This window comes from Bos indicus, chromosome 20, assembly GCF_029378745.1.
Source record: "Bos indicus isolate NIAB-ARS_2022 breed Sahiwal x Tharparkar chromosome 20, NIAB-ARS_B.indTharparkar_mat_pri_1.0, whole genome shotgun sequence".
Lineage (NCBI taxonomy): Eukaryota > Metazoa > Chordata > Mammalia > Artiodactyla > Bovidae > Bos > Bos indicus.
In genome coordinates, this window is record NC_091779.1 from 38,291,875 (window position 1) to 38,310,239 (window position 18,365).

Consider the following 18,365-nt stretch of genomic DNA (forward strand, 5'->3'; position numbering starts at 1 on the left):
GAAGTGACTTAGCAGCAGCAGCAGAGGTTGTCACACTGAGTGAAGTAAGTCAGACAGAGAAGGAGAAATACTGTATGACGTCTGTTATATGTGGAATCTAAAAGAAATGATACAAATGAACTTATTTACAAAACAGAAACGGGCTTGCAGACTTAGAGAACAGACTTATGGTTGCCAGAGGGGAAGGGATAGTTAGGGAGTTTGGGATGGACATGTACACACTGCTATGCTTAATGGATAACCAACATGGTCCTTCTGTATGGCACAGGGAACACTGCTCGATGTGGCAGCCTGGATAGGAGGGGACTTTGGGGGAGAATAGATATATGTGTGTGTGTGGCTGAGTCCCTTTGCTGTCCACCTGAAACTGTCACAACATTGTTAATGGCTATATATTAATAAAATAAAAAGCTAAAAAATACAACAAAACAAAATCACTTTCTTGAGATAAGTATCACTGAATTAGATTCACTCATTTACACAAGTAAAGACTATCATTGTACATCAATCTCTACAAGACACATATTCTATTAATTAAGGACTATGCATAGACAACAGGATCGTGACTATACCAGCAGCTGAGACAACAGCCTTTTCTTTGACTGGTGAGACACACCTTGGGATTTTACGGAGCAAGAACTATTAATACAAACTGTATGAAGCCATGCTGCCCTGATTTGAGCTTTGGGAGAATTTTTAATGTATTTGCCTAATGCAGATACTTCTCACAGGGACACATCATGACGTAAGTGCTTGTTTACTTTTGAAAATACTGTTTTGGTGTCTTCTGTTTTCAGAATCACTTCAGAATGCATTCCTTCTTACTTTGGATTTTGGCTCAGAAATTTAAGGTTTATTACAGAATATTCTTTGAATTAAGGAAGGAGGACTCCCTTTACAGTGCCCCTCATAGGCTGGTAGGGGCCATTTCTTCACTTACAATGACAATGTATACAACAAACACCATGTTTACATGGGTTGTTTGGAAGATTCATTGCCACTCCTGTGCCTTCATTTCTTTTCCTCTGTAAGTCTTGAAGGAGACCTCTCTTCATCACTTCCTTGTACATGCTCACTCCTTTGGAGAATTATCTTAACATCCTAAGAGAAGAGATTCAAAGAGAAGTTACAACTCTTAATAAATGAATTAGAAGTAATGATTATTAATAATATGGGTTTCAATATGTGGCAGGATTAAACAGTGAGTTTTTATTTTTTCCTTTGAGAAAATTGTTCTCTAGTGTGAATCCTGCCTTGCAACTTATTAATTTTGCCAATGGAAAGATATCAAAGATCTTAGAGACTTCATTTCCCCATCTAGTAAGATCTAATAATAGAGATGTCTTATTAGATTAATTAGATAACATTTGTAAAAGCAATTACACAGTTCTTGTTTAGTTGCTAAGTCATGTGTGACTCCTTTGTGACCCCCTGGACTGTAGCCCACCAGGCTCTTCTGTCCATGAAATTCTCCAGGCAAAAATACTGGAGTGGGTTGCCATTTCCTTCTCCGGCAATTACACAGAGTTTGGCACAAAACGGGCAAGGCAAAACATTATTTCCCTATTAATCAATAAAAAACAATACTCATCTTCTATTAAAGGAAAATTCTAATGCTAAATTAATCATGTTTACAGATTTGTAGACTTTTAGAACAGCAGATTATTTTGAGGCAGGGAATTATCCCGTTTTTTTTTTTTTTTAATATTAGGGATAGAATGATCTGTTTTTTGTCCACTTAAAATATCCAACTATGCTACATTTTAAATCACAGATGTTTATAAAATAAATTTAAGATATTATCACAATGTATTAATAGAAGGGGTTCAGTTCAGTTCAGTCGCTCAGTCGTGTCCAACTCTTTGCGACCCCGTGAATCGCAGCACGCCAGGCATCCCTGTCCGTCACCAACTCCCGGAGTTCACTCAAACTCATGTCCATCGAGTCGATGATGCCACCCAGCCATCTCATCTTCTGTCGTCCCCTTCTCCTCCTGCCCCCAATCCCTCCCAGCATCAGGGTCTTTTCCAGTGAGTCAACTCTTCGCATGAGGTGGCCAAAGTACTGGAGTTTCAGCTTTAGCATCAGTCTTTCCAAAGAACACCCAGGACTGATGGACTGGTTGGATCTCCTTGCAGTCCAAGGGACTCTCAAGAGTCTTCTCCAACACCACAGTTCAAAAGCATCAATTCTTCGGCGCTCAGCTTTCTTCCCAGTCCAATTCTCACATCCATACATGACCACTGGAAAAACCATAGCCTTGACTAGACGGACCTTTGTTGGCAAAGTAATGTCTCTGTTTTTCAATATGCTATCTAGGTTGGTCATAACTTTCCTTCCAAGGAGTAAGTGTCTTTTAATTTCATGGCTGCAGTCATCATCTGTAGTGATTTTGGAGCCTAGAAAAATAAAGTCTGACACTGTTTCCACTGTTCCCCCATCTATTTCCCATGAAGTGATGGGACCAGATGCCATGATCTTAGTTTTCTGAATAGAAGGGGTACTAGCTAGCATAAGGCGAAAATGTAAAATTACATTTATTCAGTTTCCAGGTTTTTTTTTTTTTTTTTAGGGAACTATTCAAGAATATAAGTTTCTTTACTTCAGAGCTGAGTTCCAAAAGTTTCTATTTGATTGTAGTCATTTTACTCATGAAAACATGAATTAGTTCGGCATCTGAACAGAGCCCTGCTGAGTGACACCCACATGGCTGTATCAGTCACTGCCAGGAAACATAGTGAATCATTTTCTTGAAGGAGCTTGTTCTTTAAAAATATAGATCTCCCACAGCTGAAGGGCAATCTTGGGCAAGTTAAGTGAAAAATAACAGCTGCTTGCCATTGACCTTTCTCGTCCTACCCTCCACAGTACTTACTGACAGGTCTTCTTTGCAGAGAATATTATTTGTAACAGCTATTGCTGACTAGTGACTATTTACTTGGGGATTAAGGAATGAGTTGACCTGTGATTATTTGACACTCCATAGCATGGGGGAAAATTATAAGCTCTAGATATTTCAATCAGTCTTGGCTAGATTTATGGCTGAAATCAAGGGCCATAATTTTAAGTAACAGTGGAGAAAAGGCTGAGAGAGTCTAGAAATGTTTGGCATGGGTGCCTCGAAAATGCAAAGCGCTGAAGCAGCCATTGTATTTTGTTATAAACATAATAGAGGCGGTTGGAGTGTATCTTAAAGTCAGATACCTTGAAGACTGTGTCCCCTCCAGGTACATTTATATTTATAGGTCCTTTGCCCTCATGTACTCAGGTCCTGACTCATTTGTTTCTAAGAAATTCTCCTGTGACATTCTGACTTTAACACTGAAAGATTTATTTTTATCTCCTAGTGAATGGAACCCTTGATATTAAGGCTATCTGCTGGATGTACAGGTTTTGTTAAAAGAGACTCACATTTTATGCAGCATATGTGTGCATCACTAGAAACTACCTTTGGTGAGTTGGTGCAGAAAATCCAATGTCCACTTACACGCGTAAATCTACTTATTGGAGGAAATTGACTTTCTTCACTAACCACCCAGTGACGGTGTCCTCAATGATCTTATTATATTTAAGCAAAGCATTTTCTTAAGAATTTAGGAACCTTCCTTGAAAATAACCTCTCTATATAAAAATCTGTGAAAGAAGAAGTTAAATAAATGAGCTTGAGTTGAATAACTATAAAATCCAAAACAAAATATGGATCTTCTGAGTTGTATTTGACCACATGTGGATTCCTGGGACTTTGGTTTGGACCCCTTGTCATCATGACACTCTGCAGTGAAAGTCTCCTTTCTTTCCAGAGAGCAGACACCGAACTTGGCAGATGAAATGCCGGCTTTTAGTTCACCTGTGAATATTTTGCATGGGTCAGAATTATTTCTTATGCACTGCAACCACCAAGAGGCCGGCAGTAATAATAATAGTAATAAACATTACTCTGTAGTGTTAGTCACTCAGTTGTGTCTGATTCTTTGCCATCCCATGGGCTATAGCCTGCCAGGCTCCTCTGTCCATGGAATTCTCCAGGCAAGAATACTGGAGTGATCCAGGGGATCTTCCTGACCCAGGAATCAAACCAGGTCTCCTGCATTGCAGGCAGATTCTTTACCATCTGAGCCACCAGGGAAGCCCCTACTATGTAGTGAGGGCTTTCTGTCTACCAAGTACGGAGCTGAGCACTTTGTATGGCTTAAGTCATTTACTCTGTACAAGGACCTTGAGAGGCATGTTTGAGAATTAACCGTATTTTACAGAGAAACCAAGGCACCACGGGGTCACTTGCCCAAGGTCACACAGTAGCTATGAACCCAATCAACATGGCTCCTGAGTCTGCTCTCCTAACCACAAAGCCAGGCCACCTCTCCACAGGAGCAAAAAATAACACGTATCAAAATAATTACCCAAACTGGTCTTTTTCATATGTATTTTAAAATGTTTGCTAGTTCCAAACACGAATCTTGTAAACACAGGGCTGTTGGGTGACAACCTTTACTTCCCACTGTTTATAACAGCAAACAACATTTTAACCCGAAAAACCACACTCTAGTTTTTGCTCTACTTATCTTGAAAGATCTTCAAACAACATCACTGTGGTTAAAGTTCATTTTAAAAATGTGATCTATTTACTTGCACATGGATATCTGGAGCAAAAAAATTGATGACAGGATGAGAGTGTTAGTAACTAAGTCTTCAGAGATTTTTTTTCTTTTCCTTTCTTCCTTTTCTTTATTTGCTTAGTAAAAATGAGAATAGAGCATCTTACTGGAAAGGGAACCTCTTTCCTTTTCAAGCATCACATTTAGGTTTTTCAGGTCAAAGGCTCAATTCTCGTCGGAATGGTGCCCCGACTAGATTCTAGCAGGTGGTTCAATGTCCTCTCTTCAGATTCCAGGGTGGAGTGATGACAGGGAGGAGAGATGAAGGACCAGGACGGGGGAGGTTTGAAGAAGCTGACTTTGCAGAAGCGCCCTGGCAATGAAGGAATGAACCACTGGACAGCTAGACAGACTGACAAGCTCTCTTTCTACTATTAGGGTGTCAGGTGACATTCATACTCTGAAGCTGGAGGTCAGAACAAGCTCCAGCTGTGGGGTGAGGGTGGGGGGAGGGAGGGCAGGTGCTCTCAACCCAAGGGGTCTGTGCACCAAGCAGGATTTGGGGAACGTGAAGAGATCTTTTTGGTCATCAGTGCATCAAGGTGCTCCCGGAATATAGTGAGCAGCAATTCAGAATGTCAGACGTTCTGCCATGCCAGAGTCGGTCCTGTGCTATTCAAAATGCCAGGAGTATTTCAGCTGGGGTGCACGCTGATAAAACTCCTTGCTAAATAAGAGAAATGCACAAAGTAATAAGAACCCTGCTGACTCCAGCTTTCCCTGAGGATCAGAATCCATCTTCAGGGGATTGATCTTCGAAGGCAGTCAGTCATCTATTGCGGGAGTTTTTTCTTCAGGAACGTGCCAGATAGAATCGTCTCTGCAAAAGTCAGTAATAGTTAGACATTCTGGCCAGAGTAAAAATGTTCCCCAAATCATCCTGACTTTGCAGGGAGTTCTTCTCCCATAATAGGAGGAAGTGATGGTGGAATCATTTTAGGGTCCTAGTTGTTGTTGGTAAGATAAGGTAAACCCTACTGCACATTATTCTAAGGAGCTGAAAATTATTTTGCTGGTTTAAAATGGGGGGTTTTTTTCCCTGAAATGTGGAACAGAATGTGTAGGATGAAATGCAGTCTAAAGAGATGGGCTTCTGGAACCCACCTCACATAGAATGGTGGTTGCTCAGATGACAGAAAAGGCAGGGATATCCCTCAATTGGTGGACTGCCCCCATCCTGCCTGTGACAACCATGCACCCACTCACCCACCTCTCTCCACCTCTTTGTCTAGTTCTGATGTGTGCTGTTCCCACTAAATCCAGGGTGACACTGATTTATCCTATTCTCATCCTAAGTGGGGAAGAAAGCTGGTCTTTATGAGTGAGAGTAGGAGTGTAAGATGCTAAAAAGGAACCTGTGACATATGGGTTTCATTGTGAAGAGTAGACGTTTGTGGGATGTATGAGACAATTACTTGGAATATTGCCAACCACATATCCAAGTATTTTGGGCCTGTTTAAATAAAGAGACCCAAATAATTTTACAAAGAGGATGGTTAATTGTAAAGATATAATGATGTGATATTGTTAAGAGGGCTTCCCTGGTGGCTCAGTGGTAAAGAAACCATCTGCCAATGCAGGAGACACGCGGGTTCGATCCCTGGGTTGGGCAGATCCTCTGGGGAACCCACTCCAGTACTCATGTCTGGGAAATCCCACGGACAGAGGAGCCTGGTGGGCTACAGTCCATGGGGTCACAAAAGAGTAGGGCATGACTGAGCAACTAAGCAACAACAACAACGATGGTTAGAGATAAGGAAACATTTCAGTTCAGTTCAGTTGCTCAGTGGTGTCCAACTCTTTGCGACTCCATGGACTCCAGTACACCAGGCTTCCCTGTCCATCACCAACTCCCGGAGCTTGCTCAAACTCATGTCCATCAAGTCGGTGATGACATCCAACAATCTCATCCCCTGTCATCCTCTTCCTGCCTTCAATCTTTCCCAGCATGAGGATCTTTTCTGATGAGTCAGCTCTTCACATCAGGTGGCCAAAGTATTAGAGAATTCAGCTTTAGCATCAGTCCTTCCAATGAATATTCAGGACTGATTTCCTTTAGGACTGACTGGTTTGATCTCCTTGCAGTCCAAGGGACTCTCAAGAGTCTTCTCCAATACCACAGTTCAAAAGCATCAATTCTTCAGTGCTCAGCTTTAGATCACTTGCATCTTATCAAAGTGAAAGTGCTTTTATCAAAAACTCAGCTAACTCTCTGTAGTCCAATAAACCATTAGCAGAAGCCAAATAGGGAGACTGCATGCTATTAAGTGTGTGAGGCTTCTGAGAAGGTTGTAGCAACCTGCCACATTCTGAAAGGTGGTCACCCCCAGCCTTCCGTAGCCCTAGCTGTTGGGGACCCGGCACTTGCCAGGTAGATGCACATTCAGCATGTGTGGTTGATGTGCGAGGTGATGGTGTGAGCTCTGAGCCCCAGCTCTTCCTCTCTTCCTTCCTTTATTCTGCTGTCTTGGTCCAGCCTCTCTGGGTTTGGTCCTCAATGTTCCTACCCTGAACAGTTTCTCTGATGGAACCCTTATCCCTTCTTTCAGAAACATGGTCACTGGATGAGTTACAGCAACAATGTGTACTGTGATGAGAGTTTGGTGAATAAATCAGCGCTTGGCTGGGGATCAGGGTCTCCTTTGTTCTCTTGCGCAGGGGGATTCTATTCCCCATGCTCTTCAATCATAGGCCAGGGTCATTCGATGGCTGGAATAATGCAAAACATGAATATAGCCACCCATCCAGCTTTTACTGCCATTTACCTCCAGCCTTCTGTGGTAGACTCAAGGCCTCAGAGTCCTGGTGGAGCAGCTCTATGGTATTATCCCTAATATTGGCAGGCCTATTGGTGGTACTAATCATATTACGCATATACTGGTAGTGCTAACTATCATGGTACCCGTGTACTGATAGTCACTTCTACTCTGCCTGAACTCACTGCCTTGCGGTATTGAGGGCTGGCCTTTTTGGCCTGATGCTGTTACCAGCTTAGCTTCCCGAGACCCTGGTCTAGCCTAGTCCAGCTTCTTCCCTCCTTCTCTTCCTCCACGCTTGTTTTATCCCACCAAGCCCTGAACCTGAATTCAACCACGTTAAGACAATCAAGAAAAACAGTAATGATGAACCTATTTACAGGGAAGAAATGGAGACGCAGACATAGAGAATGGACTTGCGGACACAGTGGGGGAAGGAGAGGGTGGGAGAAATTGAGAAAGTGGCATTGACATATGCATGTGTAGATATGTGTATCATGCGTAGAGTAGATAGCCAGTGGGAAGCTATTATATAACAGACAGCCCAGCCTGGTGCTGTCTGATGACTTAGAGGGGTGGGATGCGAGGGGGGAGGGAGGCTCACAAGGGAAGGGATATACATATATATATATGCATATATATTTATATATTATATATATATAACAATGCAACATTTATAAAGCAATTATCCTCCAATAAAAATAAAATAAAATTATAATGACAATTTTAAAAAAGACTGTATTAGGATCTTTGGGTAATACTCACAGGGATCTTATAATCTGGATAACTTGAAATCAGGTCTTGAATAAAAGGATGCTTCAGAAGGACAGCAACTTCAATTGGCTCTAAGTTCTTGGAACCTAGGTCCTGAAACACTTTTATGAAGTTCTTAAAAAGAAAAAAAAATAAGTTAATTAAATCTATGATCCTGATGATGCTAAAAATGATTTTATTTACTAAAGGAATCATCATAATTTCTACACGTTGAGACATTTCAGGAGAAATTCTACGACCATACACTCAAAATTGATGGAAATTTTCGTGGGTATAGGTTGTCTCTTTAATGAAAGAATCCAACCAACCTCTAAATAAATGTTCTCTAACTTTTGGTGGCTGGCAAATCTGTTAGCGTCCAGTACTTCATTTCCTCCTCGGAACACTTGGAGTAATGTTTGCATGGAAATCATTTCCGTATTTGCATTTTCAGGGATTTCTTCTTCCTTTTCCTCCCCATCCTCTTGTAATTCCCTTTCCTCACTCATAAAGTTGTCCTCAAGTTCAGGATATTCCTCAATGGGACTCATATCAGTAAAGGAAGAGGTCTGTGGAATTAAATAAAGAGAAGATGAAGTCTTTCCAGTAATAGAGATATTTAGAAAACACCAATTTCATCCTGAACTTTTCATGCCTCGAGATGGTAATGCCTACTGGCATGCTGCAGTCCGTGGGGTTGCAGAGAGCTGAACACGACTTAGCTACTGAGCAACAACCGCAGACTAGCTAAACAAAGTCTAAAGATAGAATTTGCTAGACAATAAGACAAGTCTTTCTTCCTTCTCCAACTCAGAAACAACTTCAAGAAGCAGCAAAAGTGGTTACCAACTGGGAAGGGTGGGGGAAGGTAAATTAGGAATTTGTAATTAACACATACACATGAATATATCTATAAAATGGATAACCAATGTCCTACTGTATACTCAATACTTTGTAATAACCTATGAGGGAAATGAATCTGAAAAATATATATGTATGTATAACTGAATCACTTTGCTGTATGCCTGAAATTAACACAGCATTGTAGATCAATTATACTTCAATAAAAAATAACAAAGTAAAAAGAATAAAAAGAAAAGAAGTAGAATATGCTGGCTGCACTGGAAATCATGTCAAAGTTCTAGACCAATTCTGCTGGTACTTGACAGAGGCCTTAGTGTGGGGTGAGTTTTATTTACTTTCATACATGCTTTTGCTTATCACTCTTTCAGATATACAGTGCGTACTTGTACTAAGTCCCCTCAGTCATGTTCCATTCTTGGTGACCCTATGGACTGCAGCCCACCAGGCTCCCCTGTCCATGGGCTTCTCCAGGCAAGAATACTGGGGTGAGCTGCCATTTCCTTCTCTAGGCGATCTCCATCCAGGGATAGAACCTGCATCTCTCCTGCAGTCAGGTTCTTTACCACTAATGCCACCTGGGAAGCCCCAGATACATTGTATTACTCAATAAAAGAACACTGAAATGAATTGTGTGACTTCTGTCAAACTTTTACACATGAATCTAGATTTTGGACAGGATTTGCTTTGGAAACTGCAGTCTAGAGGTTGTGGCGGGTTAATTTCTCAAGTTTGATAAATTCTGAGAAACTTTGGGGCCTTTGTGTGGACACTGGATGTTAAATTCAATGAGGCATTCAGAAAGTAAAATAGAAAACAGATTGAATACAGACAGATTGGGATTCATATTGCTGCTCTTTGAAACTTGGCCAAGAGCCATGAATTTAGATGCTGGCATTCTGAGCATGGGAAAGAGTAAATTGTTTCTGATATCAGAGAAGGCAATGGCACCCCACTCCAGTACTCTTGCTTGGAAAATCCCATGGACGGAGGAGCCTGTTAGGCTGCAGTCCATGGGGTCGCTAAGAGTGGGACACGACTGAGTGACTTCACTTTCACTTTTCACTTTCATGCATTGGAGAAGGAAATGGAAACCCACTCCAGTGTTCTTGCCTGGAGAATCCCAGGGACGGGGGAGCCTGGTGGGCTGCTGTCTATGGGGTCGCACAGAGTCGGACACGACTGAAGTGACTTAGCATAGCATAGCATAGTTTCTTATGTATCAAAAGCCTGAAAAATATTGCCTACCTTTTGACCCAGTAATTACTGATCTAGGAACTGATTCTAAAGAAATATTCATGTGCACCAAGACTTTTGTATACGGATGTTCATTCTGTGTTACTTAACAGCAAAAATAGAAAACCTATGATTCCAACAACAGGGAATGATGATAGTATCGGTCTGTGATGGAATGCTGTGCTGCTGTGAGCATTTTAGCTTAGAATGATAGTGAAAATGACAGTGAGAAAACACTCATGGGATAAGTGCAAAAGGGAACAAAATACAAAAAATAAACACACCAGGGTCCTCATTTCCTTATATATCTAATACTTATTAATGAAAATGAAGAGAAACAGATAAAGAACTGACAGCAGTTACTACCTCTGATTGGTCAAACAGGTGACTACTTTTTACTTTATTTTGTACTTTTCAAGTTCTCTACAGTAGATTTGTATTTATAATATTTATTGTAATAAATGTGTGTGTGTGTTTCTAATGATGAGGTAATAGATATTCAATGATTTGCCATGAAAAAATGAGTGTTTTCAGAATGTTGACTGGCCCGATATCATAGAACACCTGAGGGCTGGTTCTCCTTTATTCTGAGGAAGGAAAAATGCTAATTTAGGCTTAAAATTAGAAGAGGGTGCCATTGCCTGTACATACTCAATTCAGTAGAAGCATTAAGTGCATAGATCATACAAGTTCTTTCCAAACAGCCACTGAAGCCCCATGTGTAAAAACACTATACCAGGGCACAGAATTAAGCCTCCGGTCATTGTAAGCCCCTCTGAAGGATGTGTAGGGGTGGAGGGTGGTCCAATGGATATAGGTTGCATTTGGCCTAGTTCTGTGTGGTTACCTTGCTTTAGTTGAGTTTCTGTATCCTTTGCTAAATTAGAAATTTAATCTAATCTTGAAGTTCTTGGAACTGAACATATCTTTCTATCTACTCTTCCTTGTTTATCTGTCTACCTATCCAATTAGCTTCTTCTCCATTTTAAGCAACTGCAATATTGATTTACTTGGCAGAAATGTGAAACTGACTTTTTTGTCTCTACCTAGGAAGCTTGGGCGAAGTAGGCAATGGCACCCCACTCCAGCACTCTTGCTTGGAAAATCCCGTGGATGGAGGAGCCTGGTAGGCTGCAGTCCATGGGGTCGCTAGGAGTTGGACACAACTGAGTGACTTCACTTTCACTTTTCACTTTCATGCATTGGAGTAAGAAATGGCAACCCACTCCAGTATTCTTGCCTGGAGAATCCCAGGGACGGGGGAGCCTGGTGGGCTGCCGTCTATGGGGTCACACAGAGTTGGACACAACTGAAGCGACTTAGCAGCAGCAGCAGCAGCAGGAAGCTTGGGAATCATCACACTGGCTTCCCATCAATAATCCCCTGGAGAGACAGAACATTGAGTGTGGTGAAAAGAACAGTGTTGAGACATAGAATGTCTTGCTGATAGTATGAAGAATGAATGAATTTCTATTCAGACAGAAACTGTAGGTGAGCACATGATGAACTGGGATGGATGAGCAGGCGATACCAAAATTAAAGAGCAAGAACCTGGTCTCTCTTCATCATTTCTGGAACTAGAGAGGGCCCAAAGTCTCAAACCCTTGATATTGTCATCATGGGATAAATGGATTTTTTAAAATTTTAGCCAAAAAATAACAAATTAAACATCTGAATGAAGAATGTCATTCAAATGGCATTATGTCATTAGGTCTTATTAGGTCAGAAGATATTTTATAAGCATTTGCTAGTTTTGCTCTTTAAGGGGTTGGACAGAATAGATTTAGTGATTCGGTGGGAAGGGAGGGAGTGAAGGGAGGCCAAGATCAGAACCCAAGGAGCCAGCTCAGTCTCCTGGCGGGGCTGCAGGGTGTGCACGGGAGGAGGCGCTCTCCAACAGACTGCGATTGTGGATATGGATGGGTGAACAAAACCAGACACGCCGGTTTGGAGAAAAGCCAGGGCTTCTGAATGAGCAATTATTAGAGGCATCAAAACTCTGTGTGAGTCACATTATTGTCTAAGCAGCAGGCAGACTGTGGGGCTGGCAAGCACTTTGTCACACTCTCAGAGGCAGCCCTTGAGGACTCCCAGCAACATGTCCTTGGAATGGTGCCTGAGTGTGCATTTCTACCATTCAATCTGTTTAGTTCCCCACATCTCAGAGGCAGAACAGAAGGTCAGTCCTCCAGACTAATGTCAACAAAGCATCAAAGAACAGAATGGGAGGATCATTTAAGTTATTTGAACCCCAAGGCCTCAACCCACCTGTCAAGATGCTTTAACAAGACTCTCAAAACGTGGGCAGTTCAAGCTTCTAATTTACTAAATTACAATATCATAACCCCGAATCCCACAGGCCAGGATGAACAAACATCAACTTCTTTGATGTTTCACATTGACTAGTGCCTGCTCATGAGTGCTTGGCTCTCGAGCTTCTTTTAAACTACCCAAAGAAGCTGTGGATTTAAACAGGAGGTCTGTGCCACACTGAATAAACCAGCATGTAAGGAAGAATACAGTGAGGAAGAATGAAACATCGGGGAGATTTCCAGTTGTTTATTTGGAAAGGAAAAATCGAGATCTGATTAAATGTCTTGGGAGTAAACACAGACCTGTTAACCTGTTAGAGGCATTGTTTCTGAGCAGGCTCATTTTAACTTCCTGGGATCAGGTTGCCCAGGAAACCAGAACACAGTTGGAAAGGGCACAGAGAGGCAGCAGGATAATTGGAGGCAGGATGGTGAGAGCTAGGAGGAGGCAAGAATCGGGAAGGCGGTGGCTCCTGTATGCCAAAAGCTCCTATGCTTCACTCCCAGCCAGGAGCAGGCTTGTGTGTGTGGCATGTGACAGACCTGCCCCCACCCTGGTTTCTTCGCTGCTGTGCAGTGGTTGTGGGAGAATTCTTGCACAGTGTCCTTGGACTTCAAAAGAGTTCTTAAGAGAAGTAACCCAGGGAGCTGCTTCCTGGGCGAGCTCCGGGGTCAAGGCCAGAAGGGATGCAGACTCTTACGGTGCTTGTGCTAGCTGGCCTGGGTGCTACCCATTCAGACAGCTGTCTGTTGCTATGGCAACCGTTCTAGCACAGGCTGCCTTTTCCTGGTTTTTCTGGTGACTCAGTGTAGCCTCCGGGAGAAGGAAATGGCAACCCACTCCAGTATTCTTGCCTGGAGAATCCCAGAGACAGAGGAGCCTGGTGGGCTGCTGTCTATGGGGTCGCACAGAGTCGGACACGACTGACGCGACTTAGCAGCAGCAGTGCAGCCTCCGAATCTGCTATTACTTCTGCCACTTGAATGTCTGCTCTCCTCTTCTGCCTCAGAGACGGGAGTCCACCCCTTCCTTCTCTCTTCCTCTCTTTCTTCCCTTTTACCAACACTCATGGAGAACTTGTTATGTGCATTGCTGAGCACTTGCTACTTCAGAGGACGCAAAGAGGGGTAACAAGTTGTCTCCAGTGCACAGTAGAAATAACAGCAGTAGGAGTCACTAGATAAACCACCCCCTGCTTGCATTACTAGCCCTGCTTCCCTCCTGTGCTCCCTACAGTCTGTTCTATATGGGCATCCGTTTTAAATGAAATGACGCTGCTCCAGTGCCTTCTTATCTCATCTCTTGGCACAGCCAAAGCCAAGGTCCCTCCAGGGGCCTCAGAGTCCTCTCCTCATCACTGTCCTTTCCTGCTGCTCTCCTCCAGCTCAGTGCTCTGCAAGTGCTGACTTGCGGTTCTTTGGCATGCACCAGGCACGGCCCCACGTGAGGTCTTTTGCATCCACTGCAGTCTTCATTTAAATGCTCTTCCTCCAGAGGTCTATCTGCCTGGCTCTCTTGCTCACCTCTCTGGGCCTTTGCCTATAGGTCTTTGCACAGAGACACCTTCTGTGAAGACCCTATTTAACACTGCAACTCCTTCCCAGACTCCTGCATTTTTCCCTATCTTCTTTTTCGTCTGTGGCATTCATCACCATTTGATTTAGCCTTCACTTTACTTGCTTTATCCCCAGGTCAAGGGTAGTTCCAAAGTCACCAAGGTGCTGGATAAGTAATTGAGTAAATGCCTGGGTGTGTGGCATGGTTCTGTCTTGCCAGAAGGGATCTGAATATAAATGGGGCCCAGGTGAGGGAGTGCTCAGTGTGTCGGGGGAGCTTCATGAATGAGCTGGTGTAGGAAATAGGCCTTGGATACTGGAGAGGCCTTGAGCCTTTCGAGATGAGCCGGCAGGTGCTCCAGGTGGAGGGAACAGCAAGAGCAAAGACACAGAGGGGGCAAAAAAGAAGGCACAGACCCCTCTTTGGATCAGTAAGGCCCCATGCTAATCTGTCTTTTATCCTGTGTTCCCTCTGTGTTCGGGCCATCATTCCCTCGTCCTCCCATTCTTTATTGTATGGTGAAAGTGAAAGTGTCAGTCACTCAGTTGTGTCCTCTGTCCATGAGATCTTCCAGGCAAGAAGAGTGGGTAGCCATTTCCTTCTCCAGGGGACTTTCCTGACCTAGGAATTGAACCCGGGTCTCCTGCATTGCAGGGAAATTCTTTACAGTCTGAGCCAACAGGGAAGCCCTGTATGGGTATGGGCAACTGGATTTGTAACCCTTGCAGATCACAGGACTACACAAAGGGTATAATTTACAAAGCTAATAGTGAGTTAATTGTTCCACTCAATGAAATGTGTTTACTGAGCTCTATAGCAGTAATTCAGGTTCAGGAATGCAGGTTTGAGGATGCAGAACAAGACAGATGGCCCTTCCCTGACCACCGGGGGCCCAGAGCCCAGAATGGAAGCTGACCATGTAAAGCAGTTATCTGTGAGGGTTACTGTGAGGCGGGAAGCGCAGGGAGCTATGGGAACGCAGGCAGGGTGCTGCCACCACTCCAAGTCAGGGAAGGTCTCCTAGAGGACAGACATTTCATAGAGATCTCAAGGTAGGTCATGATCCATGCCAGAGATGGGTGAAGGAGGCGCAATCCATACCGAAATGCAGAAACACCCCTGCGTGTGTGCGTGCTAAGTCATTTCAGTCGTGTCCAACTCTTTGCGACCCCATGGACTGTAGCCTGCCAGGCTCCTCTGTCTATGGGATTTCGCAGACAAAAATACTGGAGTGGCTTGCCATTTCCCCCTCCATGGGATCAACCCAGGGATCAAACCCGCAGCATCTCTGTCTCTTCTATTGGCAGGCACGGTCTGTATCACTGGCGTCACCTGGGAAGCCCTGGGAAAGCGGCAAAAGCAGTTCCAAGTAAAGGCAGACGGCATCTGGCTTGTCATCCATGTGGGAAAATGTAAGCGGCCCTCCTATGGTCTAGGAAGACAGCATTCCCGAGTGGGAATAACAATAACTCGTTGCTGAGCTTTGCGTTGTTGAGTCAGTGTTAATGCTGCATTGACAGAGCACTGGGGTGAAAAGCCCTGAGCTGTCAGCTTCCTAGATAATAGTCCAGCCTCGCCCTGGTCCTGATAGAAGGGGAGGAGTTCCTCCTGGCCATCTGCCCAGGGCTGACATTTGGAGATGAGAGGGTCTATCTATGTCTTTTGGGATGTGAAAGCTATCATAGGAGCTTCCCATTTTTACTCAGAGAACCCAGCATATTTTTTGTATGAAAGGAAAAGAACTGCGGCTGGGATATCTGAGGAGTCTGGACGCATAGTATCCCTCTGCCCTCCGTATCCACAAAGAAGAACAGAGGAAAGTGTTCCACCATGAGGGCCACAGCTCCCCTCACAAGGTCTGATGCAGACTAAAAAGTCAGAGCAGTGGGCACCTCATAAGTCAGTACCCTATTCTGAGACTTTTCTATCCGCCCTGCCCCCCAACAAAGCCAGGGAATGTTAACCCTTTATAAATCTACGGTGGGATGTGAGGTTTTATTGGACATTAAGGCTTTCTGTCCTTGGAGGCAAGTGACACAAGGATTGCCTATGCACCTTAGGTGCCCGAGTTTGGGCCTGAAACCCTATCAAGTGTTACAAACCTGTGGTATATGTTCGAAGGTTGAACTTGTTTTACATAGAATTTCCACACGGTGTGACAAACAGCCTGGATGAATACCCAGTTCATTCTCATTTATCAGGATTAGCACTTCATGCAAAATAAAGACTGTCCCCGACAGAGCAATTTTGGTTCCACCGAGAAACTTTGAGCAAATTTTGGATTTTACTACCAAAGCATTTTTTTTGGAGTGTTGGCCCCAAGTTCTTAATCCAACTGAGTAAGGCCAAGTCTATCCAAGACCTAATAAAGCAGTGTGTGAGGAAAAGTTCAGAATCTTCTGGGATCCCCTCCAGACCCCAGCGCTAGTCCATTTCTGGAACACAATTACCTTTTCTGCAACAGGATGAGGCATTTCAATTGGCTGGAAGACGTGAGTCCCAATGGCTACGCTGAGGGCCCTGTAGACCCCTTCTGTACTGTCTGGATGGCAAGCAAAATAAAGCAGCATCTGCGTGTAGTCAAGTTGGGGTGGATCCTTCTCACAGTCAGCAAACAACCTAAAGAAAAACTGTCACACAAAAAAGAATTTCAGCCAGAGAGAGAACGCAAACCATCGGGTAGAAAGTGGATGCACGGGCAATGAAGAATCTCTCCAGGGGTTTTGGAATAAGGTCATTTTCTGAGGACTGAATTACTAAAACTAACATGTAATGAATGGTATTAACTGAAAAGTAAGCTAAATATTAAAAAAAAAAAGTAGGGCTCTAAAAATTCTGATGTTCTAATGAGGTAGGTGAACCTGGAGCCTATTAGACAGAACGAAGTAAGTCAGAAAGAGGAAGACAATATCCATGTGTATGTGTATACACGTACATATATATATATATATATACAGGAGACACAAGAGATGAAGCTTTGATACCTGGGTCAGGAAGATCCCCTGGAGTAGGAAATGGCAACCCACTCCACTATTCTTGCCTGGAGAATCCCATGGATAGAGGAGCCCTGTGAGCTACAGTCCATGGGCTTGAAGAGACAGATAAGATGCGTGTGCTAATTAAAGTGGTGCATATTAGGTAGAAAAAGAGAGCAAGGACCCGTCTGTCCATCCTAGAGGAAGAGTGTGCTCATCACTGAATACCAGCTTTTTCAGCAAGTCTCTCCCACAACCTGAATGACTGAGCTTCCAGTCAGTTCTAGACGCATTGGCTCATGCATTTGACAGCATGAAGAGTTGGTGCTTGGGGATCTAATATCATCCTCTGGGGCCCGGCAAAGCCCAGGCCAAACCTTGGGACATACAGGCCACACCTAAATACCTAGGGACTTCTGTTCCGGGAGGCGACTGGCTCTTCTCAAACATGTGTGTTTAGTAAACTTTTAAAAATGTAGCCTCTAATTAAGTAGATGGTTCTGGATGTTTGTGGGAGACCCCCATTTGATTCCTGGGTTGGGAAGATACCCTGGAGAAAGGGTATACCCACTCCAGTATTCTTGGGCTTCCCTTGTGGCACAGCTGGGAAAGAATCTGCCTGCAATGTGGGAGACCTGGGTTTGATTCCTGGATTGGGAAGATCCTCTGGAGAAGGGAAAGGCTACCCACTCGAGTATTCTGGCCTGGGTTGCAAAGAGTTGGACACAACTGAGCGACTTTCACATTTTCTTTCTTTCTTTTCTGGATGCTTAGTAGATGGCCTAAGTTTCTTCATGTTTAGCAAGCTCCTGGGTGATTCCGAAACTGCTAGTTCTGACCTACATTTTGAGAAGCAAGTATCTAGATCTAGAGATAGCATGTCATTCTTTAAAAAAAGTTTTTTAATTGGAGTATAATTGCTTTACAACTTTGTGTTGTTTCTTCTGTACAATGTGTGTCAGCTGTATGCCCTCTCTCTTGAGGCTCCCTCTGACCCCTCCATCCCACTCCTCTAGGTCATCACAGAGCACCAAGCTGAGCTCCCTATACTACACAGCAGCTACCCACTAGCTATCTGTTTTATACATCATGTCATTCTTTATTACTAGCAATCCTTACAACTATTAGCAAATTCAATTAGACATCCATGACAAATTGGAAAAATAAATTCCTGATATTTGACAAATCTAATGCAAATTTAAATAAAAATAACTTTAATAGGAAAACACTAAAGTCTAAAGCATAGCACACACTAAACT

The 18,365-nt window shown here is 43.4% G+C and overlaps 1 protein-coding gene across 3 annotated transcripts in view; it reads right to left on the reverse strand.

Annotated features, from left to right (window-relative positions):
- Positions 1-419: 419 nt before the first annotated feature.
- The window catches only part of SPEF2 (sperm flagellar 2), a 211,635-nt gene continuing 193,689 nt past the window's right edge, over positions 420-18,365 (reverse strand). For 2 of the 3 annotated variants that reach the window (XM_070774772.1, XM_070774770.1), the window contains 4 exons: positions 16,582-16,761; positions 8,494-8,733; positions 8,177-8,299; positions 420-1,101 (listed from right to left, as the gene is read on the reverse strand). In XM_070774772.1, coding sequence (XP_070630873.1) covers positions 1,012-1,101; positions 8,177-8,299; positions 8,494-8,733; positions 16,582-16,761 — 633 coding nt within the window. In that variant the 3' untranslated portion in view covers positions 420-1,011. Of the gene's footprint in view, positions 1,102-4,406; positions 5,476-8,176; positions 8,300-8,493; positions 8,734-16,581; positions 16,762-18,365 lie in introns of those variants that run through there. The other variant, XM_070774771.1, reaches the window with a different exon arrangement.